This window comes from Sturnira hondurensis, unplaced genomic scaffold (genome assembly GCF_014824575.4).
Source record: "Sturnira hondurensis isolate 20B ecotype Veracruz unplaced genomic scaffold, ASM1482457v3 Scaffold0011178, whole genome shotgun sequence".
Classification (NCBI taxonomy): domain Eukaryota; kingdom Metazoa; phylum Chordata; class Mammalia; order Chiroptera; family Phyllostomidae; genus Sturnira; species Sturnira hondurensis.
This window is the reverse complement of record NW_028083809.1, coordinates 310057-325762: the sequence shown is the minus strand read 5'-3', so window position 1 is coordinate 325762 and position 15706 is coordinate 310057. Positions and strand designations below refer to the sequence as shown.

The window sequence follows — 15706 nt, the reverse complement described above, 5'->3', positions numbered from 1 at the left end:
TTAATGATTATTTTCTTTTTCTTTTGTTGTGTCTTAAGAAATTTTTGTCCATCCTAAGGTCATGAAAACTTTCTTAGTGTGTTTTCTTCTAGAAGTTCTATCTATAGCTTTAGCTGTTAAATTTAGGTATATGATTCCTATCCAGCTAAGCTTTTCGCATGGGAAGGTCTGAATACATTTTTGTGCACATGGCCGCGCAGTTGGTTCTGGCACTCAGTGTTTGTTGAAAACAGTATTATTTCTCCATTGAGTTGCTTTGGCATCTTTTTCAGAAATCAGCTGACTATACGAGTTAGCATTTATTTCAGGACTCTCAGTGTATCTATACCTTATAGTCCTTTTTTTTAAAGATTTTATTTATTTATCTTTAGAGGGGAAGGGAAAGAGAGAGGGAGAGAAATATTAGTGTATGGTTGCTTCTCGTGCATCCCCTGCTGGGAACCGGCCTGCAACCCAGGCACGTGCCCTGACCCGGAATTGGACCAGCAAACCTTTTCGTTTGCAGGCCAGCACCCAATCCACTAAGCGACACCAGCTAGACTGTTCATTGTTGTTTAGAGAGAGGAAGCAAGAGAAAGAGAGAGGGTGAAAGAAACATCAATTTGTTGCCTCCCATGTGCACCCCAACTGGGGAAATCAAACCTGCAACCTTTTGGTGTATGAGACTATGCTCCAATCCACTGAACCAGCAGCCCAGGACCAACTTTGTTAGATTTAACATTATTTGGCTATTCTGTGTTCTTTGCGTTTCCATATCACTTCAGTATCAGTTTCTCAATTTCATTCCTCTAAAAAATCCTCTTTGAATTTTGATAGAGTTCACACTGAATCTCTAAATAAATTTAGGGCGATATACTATCATTTCCCAGTGCATGAATGTGGGATCTCTTTCCATTCATTTGTATCTTCTCAGTTTTTATATCTGCTTCTTTTTAAAATTTATTCCTATGTGATTGGAATTTGTTTAGTTTCGTGTTTGGACTGTTCTTCAGTAGTATATAGGAATACAGTTGATTTATATATATTAATCTTGTGATTTGCAAACTCACTGAATGCAAGATTAGTTCTGGTAGTAGGTTTTTGTGTGTGTGTGATATATGGATTTCTTGGAGTCATCTAAATACAGGAGCATATTGTTCATGAGTAAAAAGCAGTACTTTTTCCTGTCCAACTTGGATACCTGTTTCTGTCTTTCATTATTTTTAAAGGGTGCATATGAAAAACCTACAGCCATCCTCATACTTAATGATAAAAGACTAAATTGCTTTTCCCTAGAATTGGAAAGAACACAAGGTTGTGTATCTACTCTACTTCTATTCATCACTATTCTGGAGGGGCTAGCCAGTAAATTATTAGTTCTTTCTTATTTCTAGTTTGTTGAGAAGTTTTATCATGAATGAACTCTAAATTTTATTCATCGAGCTGTTGAATTTTGTCAAACGACTTTTGTGCATCTGTATGGAGTTTTCTGTTCTATTTTTCTAGTACTAGGTGCATTACATGAACTGATTTTTTGACATTAAGCAGCCTTAATGTCCAGGGATAAATTCCAACATGGTCAAGGTGTATAGTCCTTTTTCACGTATTGCTGTGTCAGTCAGGTTTACTGACGTTTGGTTGAATGTTCCTGCTTGTGCATTCATACGTGATACTGCTCTGCAGTTTGTAGTGATGCCTTCATTTGCCGTTGGCGTCAGGGAAATAATGGCTCATGGGAGGAGGTGGGGAGTGTTTCCTCCTGGTTTTAGTAGAGTTTGTAAATTGTAAGTATTACTTCTTCTTTAAATATTTGATAGAATTTACCAGTGAAGTCATTTGTGCTTGGACTTTTCTTTGTGGGAAGATTTTTAAAACTGATTCAGCTTTTTTAGTTGTCATATTGGTCTGTCCGGGTCATTGTTTTTTTCTTGAGTTGGTTTTGGTAATTTCTGTCTGTCTAGAAGTTTGTTCATTTCATTCACATCTAATTTGTTGGCATAAAGTTTTAATTTCTAATTTCGGGGGGGGTTGGCAGTTATGTCTGCATTCCTGATTTTGGAAATTTATGTCTTACTTGTTTTTTCTTGGTACCTTTAGTTAAAGGATTGTCAGTTTTGTTGATCTTGTGAAAGAACCAGCTTTTCTCTTTTTCATTGATTTCCACTCTGACCACTGCTCTTTCCTTTGTTCTGCTTACTTTGGGTGTAGTTTGCTTCTTTTATAATTTCTTGCGGTAGAATCTTAGGTTATTGATTTGAGATGTTTCCTTTTTTTTAACACAGCTGTTCAGAACTATTAATTTCCCTCTAACCATTGCTTTAGTTGTACCCCATTAAGTTTGGATATGTTTTGTTTTCATTTTTATTCCGTTCAAAATATTTAAAAATTTCCCTGTGATTTCTTGTTTGACTCTTGGATTATTTAGTAGCATGTTAATCAATTTCCAAATATTTCAGAGTTCCCCAATTTTCTTTCAGTTGTTAATTCCTAATTCAGTATCACTGTGGGCACTTAATATACTTCGTGCCCACAGTGATTTCTGTTTTTTAAAATTTATTGCAACTTGTTACATGCATTTTTTTGTACAGCCTGAGACCTAAGTATGGTTTTTAGATTATTAAGGATCATTAAAGAAGACTGTGCGAGGGGGAGAGTGTGTGGGCTGCAAAACCTAAAATGCTCGCATTCCACTTGGTCATGGTACATATAACCGTTTTTATATGTTGCTGGATTTGGTGAGCAGAAAACGTTTGCCAGCACCTGGCAGAGCATATGGTGTACTTCGGAGATTATTCCATGTGCATTTGAAAATATTATATATTCATTGTCATAGGGTATCATGGGATCTATGAATTTTAGTTAAACCAAGTTGTTTGATAGTATTATTTAAGTCTTTTGTCTAAATTTCTTTCTAATTGTTCTTTCAATTTTTGAGAGTGGGAGATTGAAGTTCCCAACTATTAGTATTGAATCACTTATTTCTGCTTTTGAGTTCTGTTGGTTTTTGCTTCAGGCACTTTGGAGACTCTTGAGAAAGAGAGGGTACAATTCAGTAAAGTCGAGTACATCTGCAGTGTTTTGCACCGTCACTACTGTCCACTTCTAGAACTTCCATATGACACCAAACAGATCTCTGTACCATTAAACGAGAACTCTCCATTCTCCCTTTCTGTGCCCCTCAGTAACTGCCATTTTACTTTCTGTCTTTGTGACTTTGCCTATTCTGGTTTCCTCAGTGTAATAATCATAAAATATGTATTTGTCCTTTTGTGTCTGGCTTATTTCACCTACCCATGTTTTCAAGGTTTATTCATGTTGTAGCCTGTATCACAATCCTATTCCTTTTTAAGGCTGAATAATATTCCCGTGTATGGACATACCACATTTTGTTTATTCATGTGTCAGTTGATGGGCATTTGGATTGTTTCCACCTTTTTCTATTCTGAATAATGCTGCTCTGAACATTGGTGCACAGGTGCCTGCGCGAGTCTCTGCCTTTTAACTCACTTGGTATTACACACCTGGGAGTAGAACTGCTGAAGTTACAGTAATTGTGTTTAACCTACTGAGGAGCTGTCAAGCTGTTCTCCAGAGGGGCTGCACCATTTATGTTTCCACCAGCCTACATTAGGGTTCCAATTTTTTCACATTCTTGTGAACACTTTTTAAAAAATAATAGTCATCCTAATGGGTATAAAGTGGTACCTTATTGTGATTTAAAAGCCAGTTTATTGTGAGACTCTAAATTCTTTAGTTTGTCACAAGTTTAGAAGAAGATACTGCTATTTTATATATTTCTTAAAAGAATGGTATTTGTGTGTGTGTTACACTTGTGATAATACCAGAAGACCGTGTGTCTGTCACACCATGTTCCTCCAGGAGCCCCATGTCTCTCAAAACTGTTCAGTTTCAGGTTTCCCAATAGTCTTGTTAATGTCTTTGCTTTTTCAAGATTTAGAATTCACCTAGGGATTTTGTTGTACTAATTTGCTTGTCATTCATAGAATCTACCTTCATTTACAGCAAAATGTCTCAGAACATGAATTTCTGGATTTGAATTCCTTCATCTCTACTTGTTTTCTTTGCAACTTAGGATAGCTTTTTGAGCTCTCTAAGCCTAAGTTTCTCCATTTGTTAAAATAAATAGAATGTTTACATAGGGATTATCAGTATATTGATTGAATTAGACAGTATATGTAATGATCTTAGCATACAGCATCGGGTTATACCCAGTAACCTGATGCTGTATTATCATCATCTTCCTCTTGAAAACGACTGTTTCACCCCAGCTGTCACTTTTCTTTTCTTCTTCCGGTTTTCCAGAGATCAGGCAGTGCAGTTCAGTGGTGGAGAATGTTAGATGCTCCTCGGAATGTAGTTTGTCTCAACTAAACAGTGGAGCCCCCAGAGCAACTTGGCACTCAAGTCTTCTTGCCCTCAAAGATGTCTTTTTTTGACCAAAAATTATTTTCATTTCAGTCGCATTTTGTTTTCTCTCTCTTTCTCTCCAGAGAGGTATAAGAGGAAGATCGAGGTAAACTGCAGTGCCTCGAATCACCAGTTAACAGTATACCCTTGGCCTTGAGCATGAACAAAGCTGTTCTTTCTCTTCCCTTTTACCCCAACCAGAATTGTCTTTCTTAGTTGTCCTTAGGAATTTTTCCCTTACAGCCTTCGGCTCATTCTTATCTTTAGCTTTCCTGACACTATTTTTTAAAAATATATTTTATGATTATGCCATTACAGTTGTCCCATTTCCCCCCTTCATTCCCCTCCTGACACTATTCTTATAACTTCCTGCTATTCATTTGTATGTGTCTTTGGTTTGGGGCCCCTCCTTGTTCCATTTTTGTATAAATATCTTTAAAATCTGAGCTGTTAGGATTTCGCCCTGTGGGTCCGCATTGATTTATTGTTCTCTGTTTCTCCTCTTCTGAATTTTTTGTAATTGAAAAATTAGAACTAAATTTTAGAATCATTTCTTTTACACTGCCTACATAGGCCATGTAACCACTCTTAAGTTTTTCTCACATGTTTGTCCCTGCTTTTTTAAAAAGAGAATTAAGGGTCATGATTCTGCCTGAGTACAGCTCCTGTGAGGACTGGCTTCCGTGTCCCTCCCACCCACTGTGTCTGTTATGAATTGTTGACTTTCACACAAATAAGAACTTGGTCAGTATAGATGCTCCTTAACTTAAAGTGGGTCTACATCCCAATAAACCCATTGGAAACTGAAAATAGCTTAAGTCAAAAAAGCATTTAATACACCTCATCTACTAAACATCGTAGCTTAGCCTGGCTATCCTTAAACATACCCGGCACGCTTACAGTAGAGCAGAATCATCTTGCACAACGAACACACTGTAGGTGATCGGTTGTTTACCCTCGCGGTCGTGTGGCTGACCGGAAGCGGTGGTGTGCCTCCACTGCCCAGGGTCAGGAGGCAGTGTCCTGCCATGTATTGCTAGGCCGGAAGGAGAGCAGAATTCAAAGTACAGTTTCTACTGAATGGATATGGCTTTCACACCATTGTAAAGTTGAGAAATCTTAAGTTGGACCATCATAACATCATAAGTCGGGTACCATCTGTATTTTTTACTGTATATAAATCTTTTTCCATAGTCAGTTCTGTCACTTAATATTTTAAATGTATATCACTTTTTACCCAAAGATAATGCTCACTTAGCTTTTTTTTTTTTAAACAGACTTTAATTTTTAGGTCAGTTTTAGGTTCACAGCAAATTTGAGCAGAACCGATTTCCCACATACCTCCAGCCTCCACAAATACACAGCCTCCCCTACAATCAGCATCCGGCACCAGAGAGGAGCATTTACTAAGCATCAGAGAACCTGCACTGGCTGGCACGTCATTATCGCCTGAAATCTGTAATTTACACTAGGGTTCACTCTTGCTGTTGTACATTCTGTGGGTTGTAACAAATGAATAATGACATGTATCTACCATTATTCAATAGTGCCATACAGAATAGTTTCTCTTCCCTAAATATCCTCTGTGCTCTGCCTGTTGGTCCTTCCCTCCCTCCTACACCCTGGCAACCATTGATCTTTTTATGGTTTCCATAGTTTCCCCTTTTCCAGAACATTACATCGTTGGAATCATACACTATGTAGCCTTTTCTGATTGGCTTCTTTCAGTTAGCAATTTGCGTTTAAATTATCTCCTTGTCTTTTCATGGCTTGGTAGTTAATTTCTTTTTAGTTCTAAATCATATTCCACTTTCTGGATGTACCATAGTTTATTTATTAATTCATCTACTAAAGGATATGTTGGTCGTTTCCAAGTTTTGGTGATAATAAGTAAAGCTGCTCTACACACTGTGCAGGTTTTTGTGTGACCATAGTCTTCACACAAAACATTTGCTGCATTGTAAGCTGAAAGTGTGTTTAGTTTCATAAGAAAACTTCCAACTGTCTTCCAAAGTGGCTACACAGTTTGTACTCCCACCAGCATTTGGTATTTTCAGTTTTTTGGATTTGGGCCATTCCAATGACCGGCAGTGGTATCTCATTGTTATTTGAAGTTGCATTCTCTTGATGACATACAATGTGGGGCATCTTTTTAAAAATTATATTTTATTGATTATGCTATTATAGTTGTCCCAATTTTTTCCCCTCTGCCCCCTCCACCCAGCACCCCTGACTCCCTCAGGCAACCCCTACACCACTCTTTATGTCCACGGGTCATGTGTAGGTTCTTTGGCTACTCCATTTCCTATACTGTACTTTACATCTCATAGCTGTTCTGTAACTACCTATTTGTGCTTCTTAATCCTCTCAGCTCTTCACCCATCCCCCACACTCCCCTTCCATCTGGCAACCATTAAAACACTCTCTGTGTCCATGGTTCTGTCTCTGTTCTTTTTGTTTGCTTAGTTTGTTTTTTAGATTCAACTGTTGATATGTATTTGTTGGTATTTTATTGTTGTTAGTTTTGATCTTTTTTTCCTTAAATTTAAGTCTCTTTAATACTTGATATAATAATGGTTTGGTGATGTTGAACTCCTTCAGTTTTTTCTTGTCCCAGAAGCACTTTATCTGCCCTTTAATTCTAAATGATATCTTTGCTGGGTAGAGGAATCTTGGATGTAGGTTTCTGCTTTTCGTGACTTAGAGTATTTCTTGCCAATCACTTCTAGCTTGCAAAATTTCTTTTGAGAAGTCAGCTGACAGTCTTATAGGAACTCTCCTGTAGGTAACTAACTGCTTTTCTCTTGCTGCTTTTAAGATTCCCTTTTTAACCTTGAGGATTTTAATTATAATGTGTCTTGGAGTGGACCTCTTTGCATCCATCTTGTTTGGGACTCTGTGCTTCCTGGACTTGTGTTTATTTCTTTCATCAAATCAGGGAAATTTTCTTCCATTACCATATTTTGTTGTGTATAATGTGCTCCTGTGTGTAATGCTCACCCATGTTTTTGTGTGCATCATACACAAGAGTATTTATACCCATGATTATACCCATGATATGTAATCATTATACCCATGTATAATGTGCATGAGTATAATGATTTTCCCTCAAAAATTTGGGCAAGTGACATGCATTATACACAGCAGAATAGACTATTTTTTTTCTAATACATTTCCAATTTCTTGCTCTTTTTTTCCTTGTGGCATCCCTATGATACAAATATTGGATCAGTTGAAGTTCCAGAGGTTGCTTACAGTATTCTCATTTTTTTTTTTGGAATCTTTTTTCTTCTTGTTCTAATTGGTTGTTTTTGCTTCCTTACATTTCAAATTGTTGGTTTGATTCTTGGCTTCATCCACTCTATTCTTACTTCCTTGTAAATTGTTCTTTCTTTTAATTAGAGTGTCCTTCATTTCTTCCTGGATCTTTTCTATGCTGTTTAGGTCCTCACTGAGTTCCTGGAGCGTCCTTACAACCAGTGTTTTGAGCTCTGCATATGATAGATGGCTTATGTCCATTTTTTTTTTAGTTCTTTTTCTGGAATTTTGACCTATTCTTTAATTTGGGCTATATTTATTTGTCTCCTCATTTTGGCAGCCTCCCTGTGTTTGTTTCTGTGTATTAGGTAGAGCTACTATGACTCCCTGTCTTGGTAATGTGGCCTAATGTAATAGGTGTCCTGTAGGGTCCAGTGGCACAGCCTCCCCTGTCTCCTGAGGTGTGCCCTTCATGTGAACTGAGTACAACCTCTTCTTGCAGTTGAGCCTTGATTGCTGTCGGCAGGTCAATGGGAGGGCTTTACCCAGGCCAGTCAGCTGCAAGTACTGGCTGTGACCACTGACCACCTCCAGTGTGTCAGTAGTTTTTCAGTGGGTGGGCAGGCTCTGGGGTTTCCCAGGTGGTGTAGGCTAAGGTCAGCCCCTCGCCGTGTTTTGCCCAGGGCCATCCTCTATGAGCTGATACGGCTCATAGCAGTCTGATACGGCTGTTAACTTGTGTTGGGCTTGGAGATTCCCAGGCAAAACCAAGCTTGCATCTAGGCTGGCTGCTGCTAGTGCCAAGCCTGGGGCCTTTTAGTGAGAGGTATGGGGGTTGCTGTCTCACTGAGGCCAGCTGTTGCTTTTTGATAGGATTTAGGAAGTTGTGAAGCATGGGCTAACACCAGCCATTCATTCGGAAAAAACAGGTAGGATGGCCTGTAAGTTGGGTGGAATGGAGCCTCATGGGATCTCCAGGGTGGGGTAAACAATGTTAGCCAGGTGATGGACTCTCAGATATGGCACCAGCCTCCTGGCTTTTTAGGGAGAGGGTTCAGAAAATGGGCAGTGGCCTGCCTTTTTGTCTGAGAGAAAACTCTCCCCCAGCTCTCGCCTTCATACCAGACACTTCACTTTCTCCGTTGCCCCTGGTGCCTTTCAAGTGGCTGTCCTGGGCTTGGAGCTCAGAGGGACTGAGTGATTAAGTCTGTGTGTGTATTCTGTAAGAGGAACTCCTTGGGACTCCAGAACTTTCTTCTACCCACTTAATCTCCACTGGTTTTTGTAGCCAGGAGTTATGGGGGCTTATCTTCCTGGCACTGGAACCCTGCTCTGGGGGGGCCTGATGTGGGCCTGGGACTCCTCGATCCTGAGATACTCCTCCCAAATTTTTATCCACCGCATGTGGGTGTGGGACCAGCCCACTTTGTGTCTGGGCCCCTCCTACCAGTCTGGATGGATGTGGTTTCTTTAGTTCCGTAGTTGTGAGACTTCAATTCACCTCAATTTCTGACGGTTCTGAGTGATGGTGATTCTATATTTTAGTTGTCATTTTGATATGGTTGTGCTTGGTGAGCAGCGTTTACCTGCGGTGCCATCTTGACCGGAAGTCCTGGAGCATCTTTTGATATATTTATTTGCCAAGTATATAACTTCTTTGGTGAGGTGTCTGTTTTGTGTCTTTGACCCATTTTTTAATTGGGGAGATTGTTTTCTTGTTGAGTTTTAAGAGTTCTTTGTATATTTTGAATAACAGTTCTTTATCAGATATGTCTTTTGCAAATATTTTCTCCCAGTCTGTGTCGTATTTCCTTGACTGTAGTGTCTTTGGTATAGCCAGGGTTTTTAGTTTTCAGTGAAATCCAGCTTACTGATTATTTCTTTCATAGATCATGTCTTAGTGTTATGTATAAAAATTTACCATTTTGTTCAAGGTCGTCTAGATTTTGTCCTATGTTATCTTCTAGAAGTCTTATAGGTTGCATTTTACATTTAGGTCTGTGAACCATTTTGAGGTAATTTTGGTGATGGGTATAAGGTCTGTGTCCAGATTAATTTTTTTGCATGTGACTGTCAGTTCTTAAATTATTTGATGAAAAAACTATCTTTTCTCCATTATTGCTCTTGCTCTTTCATCAGAGACCAGTTAATTATATTTATGTGTTTGTTTCTGGATTTTCTCCTGTTTTTGATCGGATTGTTTATTCTTTTGTCAGTACCACCCAGTCTTGACTGCTGTAGCTTTATAGTCTTTAAGTTGGGTGGTGTCAGTTTTCTGGTTCTGTTATTCAGTATTGTGTTTGCCATTCTGGGTCTTTTTCCTCTCCATATAAACTTTAGGAGTACTTTCTTTTTTTTTTTAATATCTAAGCATTTAAATTTTTTAATATTATTTTTAAAATATTTTATTTATTTATCTTTAGAGGGGAAGGGAAGGAGAGAAGTATTAATGTATGGTTGCCTCTCGTGAGTCCCCTGCTGGGAACTGGCCTGCAACCCAGGCATGTGCCCTGACTGGGAATCGAACCTCGATTGTGTGGTTCACAGGCCCGCGCTCAATCCACTGAGCTATGCCAGCCAGGGCTAGGATTACTTTCTTGATGTCCACAAAATGATTTGCTGGGATTTTGTTTGGGATCGCATTGAATCAATAGATCATCTTGGGAAGAACTGACATCTTGACAATATTGAAGCTTCAAGAATATGGAATAGGTGTGGGTGGGGGGAGATGGGAGGGATTAAAAAAAAGAATATGGAATAGCTATTTATAGTTGTTTGTTTTCTTTCATTAGAGTATTACAGTTTTTTCAAAGATCTTCTACCTATTTTTGTTTGATTTTTCCCTAAGTATTTCATTTTTGAATGCCAATGTAAATGGTAATGAGTTTCCAGTGTCAAATTTCACTTGTTCATTGCTGGTATATAGGACAGTGATTTGACTTTTGTATACTAATCTTGCTATAATTGCTTACTAATTCCAAGAGGAATTTTTTTTTGTCACTTCTTTCAGATTTTCTCTGTAGACAGTCATGTCATTTGTGGGAAAAAAAGATAGTTTTATTTCTTATTTCTCAATCTGTATACCTTTTGTTTCCTTTTTTGGGGGGGGGGGTCTCAGTGCGTTAGCTAGGACTTCCAGTACAGTGTTGAAATGGAGTAGCAGGAACAGCTCTACCTTGTTACTGCTGGTGTCTTAGCAGGGAATCTAGTTTTGCACCATTAAGTGTGATGTTGCTATGGGCTTTTTTGTAAATATTCTTTATCAAGTTGAAAAAGTTCCCCTCTATTCTAGAGGGTCTGTTGCTGAGAATCTCTCTTAGTTTTTAGTTCATAGTTTTGTTTAGTATGACTTTATAGGTACTTGGTACAATTACGTCTTTTAGGGTGCTGAAACAGGTTTGTCATCTCAAACATTAAACCTGGATTAGATTCTGCTGGAAAAACCATTTAGAATATGATGTTGCCTATCCTTGTATTATATACTTATAAAAATCATCAGAGTCACAGCATTTTGGAGTATGTATTTTGGATACAGACTCAAAGCCAGGAAGGACAGTGAGACTAAGTGAAAAATCTGAATGTTTTCTTTTTCATATAGTTGAGTTTAAGGGAAACAGGTAGAGAATCTGGAGTTTCTGATAATTATGCTTTAAACTCTTTTTCTCTTTGGTTTGTTCACAGATGTTCAGCCTGTTGCCTATGAAGAGCCCAAACATTGGTGTTCAATTGTTTACTATGAATTAAACAATCGTGTTGGGGAAGCTTTTCATGCCTCTTCTACCAGTGTGTTAGTAGACGGATTCACTGACCCTTCAAATAACAAGAGTAGATTCTGCTTGGGGTTGTTGTCAAATGTTAACCGTAATTCGACAATTGAAAACACTAGGCGACATATTGGAAAAGGTAATTTTGTCAGTCCTCTACATTCACTTGAATTCTGTGTGTGCTGTGCTTGCCCTGGACTGTCCTCTGTGTGCAGTGCTGGAGCACACAGAGCCTGGGCGCGGTCTCTGCCCTCCAGTCCCCGCGCGGAAGTGAAGACACAATCAGCCCTCTCTCCCTTACCTGCTTGCTTATTATAAGCTCATGGTGCTTAGGATCTGAAAGCAAATTACCTACATTTATTGTTTTAATATCTTTCTGATTTAGACCATCTTCAGCAGCTAAAACTACCTGATTCATAAAAAATACACAACAATACTTGTGAAATATTTGAATGCTGTTGGAAGGGTTAACATTTTATAATTGTGATATTTATGGAGTATTTGGGGTTAAGATGACATGTAGGAATTTCCATTACGTTGAAGGGTTGCAGGTAGGAAACCCCATTTGAGTGAGGTGCCTCGCTTCTGTACGTTGGTTCTCTCACTACAGTAGAGTGTTTCCAAAGGAATTTACTTGGTGAATTCCTGACTTCTAGAATCAGTGTGTGGAGTGTTAGGACCCTTTCTTCCGTGGGTCATTTTTATTTGCTCAAAAAAAGTTGTTAATGTCACAACTGCACACCGGTCTGTGACTCACACATGTGCAGAGGTGTGTGTGGACAAGGATGGCCTTTTAGCACTGTTTGAGTAGCAGAAAGCTGGGGACAACTCAGCTTCAGATGTGTAATTTGAATTTTTAATATTTAACTGTATTCATATTTATTTATATATGTATACTTTAAATACCAAAACCTTTTTTAAAGGAAAGTAAAACCTGCCATTTAAAGGCTCCTTTTGTGACCTAAATTTTCATATGTGCCTTAGTATGTTTTTAACGTTTTTCTTCCCTCCATTAGCAAAAGGAGCACAAAACTCGGTGCCAAATGACTGTGTGTGTTCTCTGATAACAAGCATTCCTTTGAAAGGGATTGTCTCTGGAAGCATAAGGCCACCTGGTGGTATCTTCTGTCGAAAGACTAGGGTGTTGGCTCTAGGTTTGTGGGTGTTCTCGGTTACCCCTCATGCAGCCCCTGTGGCTTTATTAGACTGCTTTGTTGACTCCGGCAATGCCTGTCTTTCCCAGGGGTTCACCTGTACTACGTTGGCGGCGAGGTATATGCAGAGTGTCTCAGCGACAGCAGCATATTTGTTCAGAGCAGGAACTGCAACTTCCATCATGGCTTTCATCCTACCACCGTCTGTAAGATTCCCAGCAGCTGCAGCCTCAAAATTTTCAACAATCAAGAGTTTGCACAGCTCCTGGCTCAGTCTGTCAACCATGGGTTTGAGGCAGTGTATGAACTCACCAAAATGTGCACGATTCGAATGAGTTTTGTCAAGGTCAGTAGGTTGGAACCTGTAGCTCAATTTGAGTCATTGTGAATGTGTATATTATATGTCTGTAGGATATAATTTTATAAAGCCATTATTAAATGAAAGGTAGTGATTACATTTAACCTGATTTAATAGGTTTTTAAATGAAATTCTTCACTCTGTAACTTTAATCACATGGTAGGTCTGAAAAGGGCTCAGCTTACAGAGAATTTAAAGTGAAGACTAAATTGCTAGAGAGTGTTCACTGTTAAACCCATCTAGGCCCTTAGCCTCAGCAGCGTCAGTCACCGTCGGACCCCATTGTGAGAGTGATTTGAAGGGTTCTTTAGATGCTGAAGTTGTTTGCGAAGTTTAAAGAACTTTTCAGAATTATCATTTACTGTTGGCCAGATTTTATTGGTGTTCCAAAGATGATGGTTCATGAGCAAAATGTGGAAAGAATTTTAGTGATACATTCAATCAACCTGAACTGGACCCACTGGGCCCTTAGGGACCAGCCCAGGAAGAGCAGCTGTCAGGTGCCCTGTGCAGGTGTCTCCTTTTGCGTCCAGGCCCCGCAGCCCGATGCCTCCGTGCTGCCCAGTGTAGTGCAGGCTTGTCACCAACATTGGTTTGTCACGGTAGTCTCCTGTAGAAATACGGCTTTTGTGTATTTAATTTTTTCTCCCCTATTGCCCCCCACCCCCACCCTCCCAGCTCCCCAGCCTAATTTTTCTGGCCCAGGACTTACTATAAGCAGTAAAGCAGAGAGTTGATAACTCCGGGCAAATACGAATGAAAAAAGCTTCAACTTTTTCTGGAGGTTAAGATCAAGTGTTCAAGCTCAATTGATCCCATAATTTCCTGTTTCAAAGGGTGGTTGATACATAATTGCCACTTAAATTGCACTTGCATGCACTGATCAGATCTGTAGTGTCTGATCTTTTATTTAAAAAGAAAATACCCAAAACTTGGAAACAAAAAGAATTTGGTACAAAAAATCTGATATGAACTTACATGAGGCTATTTATAGGTTTTATTTATTCAATTAAGAATGTATCTCACTGCAGAAATAGTAATTTTTAAATTATGAGATTTAGAATGTATTAACTTTGTAAAATTGAAAAAGAAAAAGAAATCTGAAATAGCTTGCTCCAACAGTTTCTATTAAGGGAATTCTATGTTATTGGAAAGCCATCTATCTTTCAGTGATGCAGCCGTGGTGTTACTTTGAACTCCATGGCGAATGCTGAGGTTGGGTTTGTGGTCTTTGTTTGAGTACGTGCTGTGTGCGTCTGCTGTGATGTGTCTGTGTGTTGGTGTGTGAGAGTCGGTTTTGGCTGGTTGACACTTCGGAGGAGGTGCTCACTGCGATGTCTGTTCATTTTCCCAGGGCTGGGGAGCGGAGTACCACCGGCAGGACGTCACCAGCACCCCGTGCTGGATTGAGATTCACCTGCACGGGCCTCTGCAGTGGCTGGATAAAGTCCTCACTCAGATGGGCTCCCCCCTGAACCCCATCTCTTCTGTTTCTTAGTGCAGAAGGGTGCTTTCCAGTGATACCATTAGTGGACTTGTTTTAATTTTAGGGAAACTTTCAATACAGATACTGTGAGCTTACGTGGAAAACATCTTATTTTTTCTACATAATTGTGACCAATACATTTGTATTTTGTGATGAATCTACATTTGTTTGTATTAGTGTTCACGTGATTAACTCTCAAAAAGTGTTGTGAAAGATGCAGAGAAAATCTTGTGCCCCAGTTCTGAGGTTTGGCATTAATCTTAAACTGGAACATACATTTGCCTTATTGTCCCAACAATTTTTTAAAAATTTGTTCAACTTTTTTAAAAAATGTAGAACAATACATGAAAAATGATGATAGTGTAAGAGAGGGTACACAGTGAAAAGTCTTCCCTTCGACTCTTGATACTCAAGAAGCTGTACATTTTCCAGTTTCTTCGTCCCACCAGCTTTTAAAAAGTCTAGTTCATTGTTCTGTAGAAGCATATGGTAGGGACCTGAAAGGAACTATAAAAAGTCTTCTATGTGTGGAACACTGTGCGCTGCTCCAACAAGTGGCGTGCAGTGAAAGCAAAGGGGTAGTTGTCTAGATGGCTTCCATTTAATACAGCTAAATGTTCGTCTGTGTATTGTGACTCACTCAATATATCTTTTATGTAACATTTCCTTTTTTAAAAAAAAAGATCATCGCCAACCACAGTTCTCTGGTGTGTGTCATTCACTCAGAACCTGTCCGAAGTACTGCTTTTCAGCCGGTGGCAGCGCGACGCATGGCCGTGTTCGGCTGCATTTGTGGCTTTTGGCTCGCGTTGCCAGGACTCCAATTTTGACATGCATTAGCCTTTTACTTTGCACTTTGATGGGCGACAGTTTTTAGTGTAACTTTCTGCGAAACACACTGAACTGATTTGGACTCCAGTGTGTTTTAGTTGCTTATCCTTACTTCCCTGGTTCCCCTTTTATATGGACAAACACTGCAATTTATAGATGACAGTTGTAGGAAGTTATGCTTTTTCTAGCCTTTGTTGTATTTTCAGCCTAGATTATAGTACTGTTACTCTTTAGCTCCAGCTTAAGGTGCCTTTTTAATTCCAGTTTGATGGACGTTATTAATGTTGGAAAATCCTGTACTGAGTCCATTGCTCTCACTGCACCAGTCTCCCCACGCGGGGACCTGTGTACTGTAGCCCTAGGAAGAGCCTTTCCCGTCCCGCCCCAAGGACGAGGCTCCTGGTGTCAGACCTGAAGGAACTGTCAGTGGTCGCCGGCAGAGCTGGTT

General features: G+C 39.4%; 1 protein-coding gene across 2 annotated transcripts in view; it reads left to right on the top strand.

The window, feature by feature from the left end:
* SMAD5 (SMAD family member 5) overlaps positions 1-15098 on the top strand; it is a 51595-nt gene extending 36497 nt beyond the window's left edge. For both annotated transcript variants that reach the window (XM_037059482.1, XM_037059481.1), the window contains 3 exons: positions 11347-11568; positions 12673-12929; positions 14296-15098. In XM_037059482.1, coding sequence (XP_036915377.1) covers positions 11347-11568; positions 12673-12929; positions 14296-14439 — 623 coding nt within the window. In that variant the 3' untranslated portion in view covers positions 14440-15098. The remainder of the gene's footprint in view (positions 1-11346; positions 11569-12672; positions 12930-14295) is intronic.
* Positions 15099-15706: the final 608 nt, after the last annotated feature.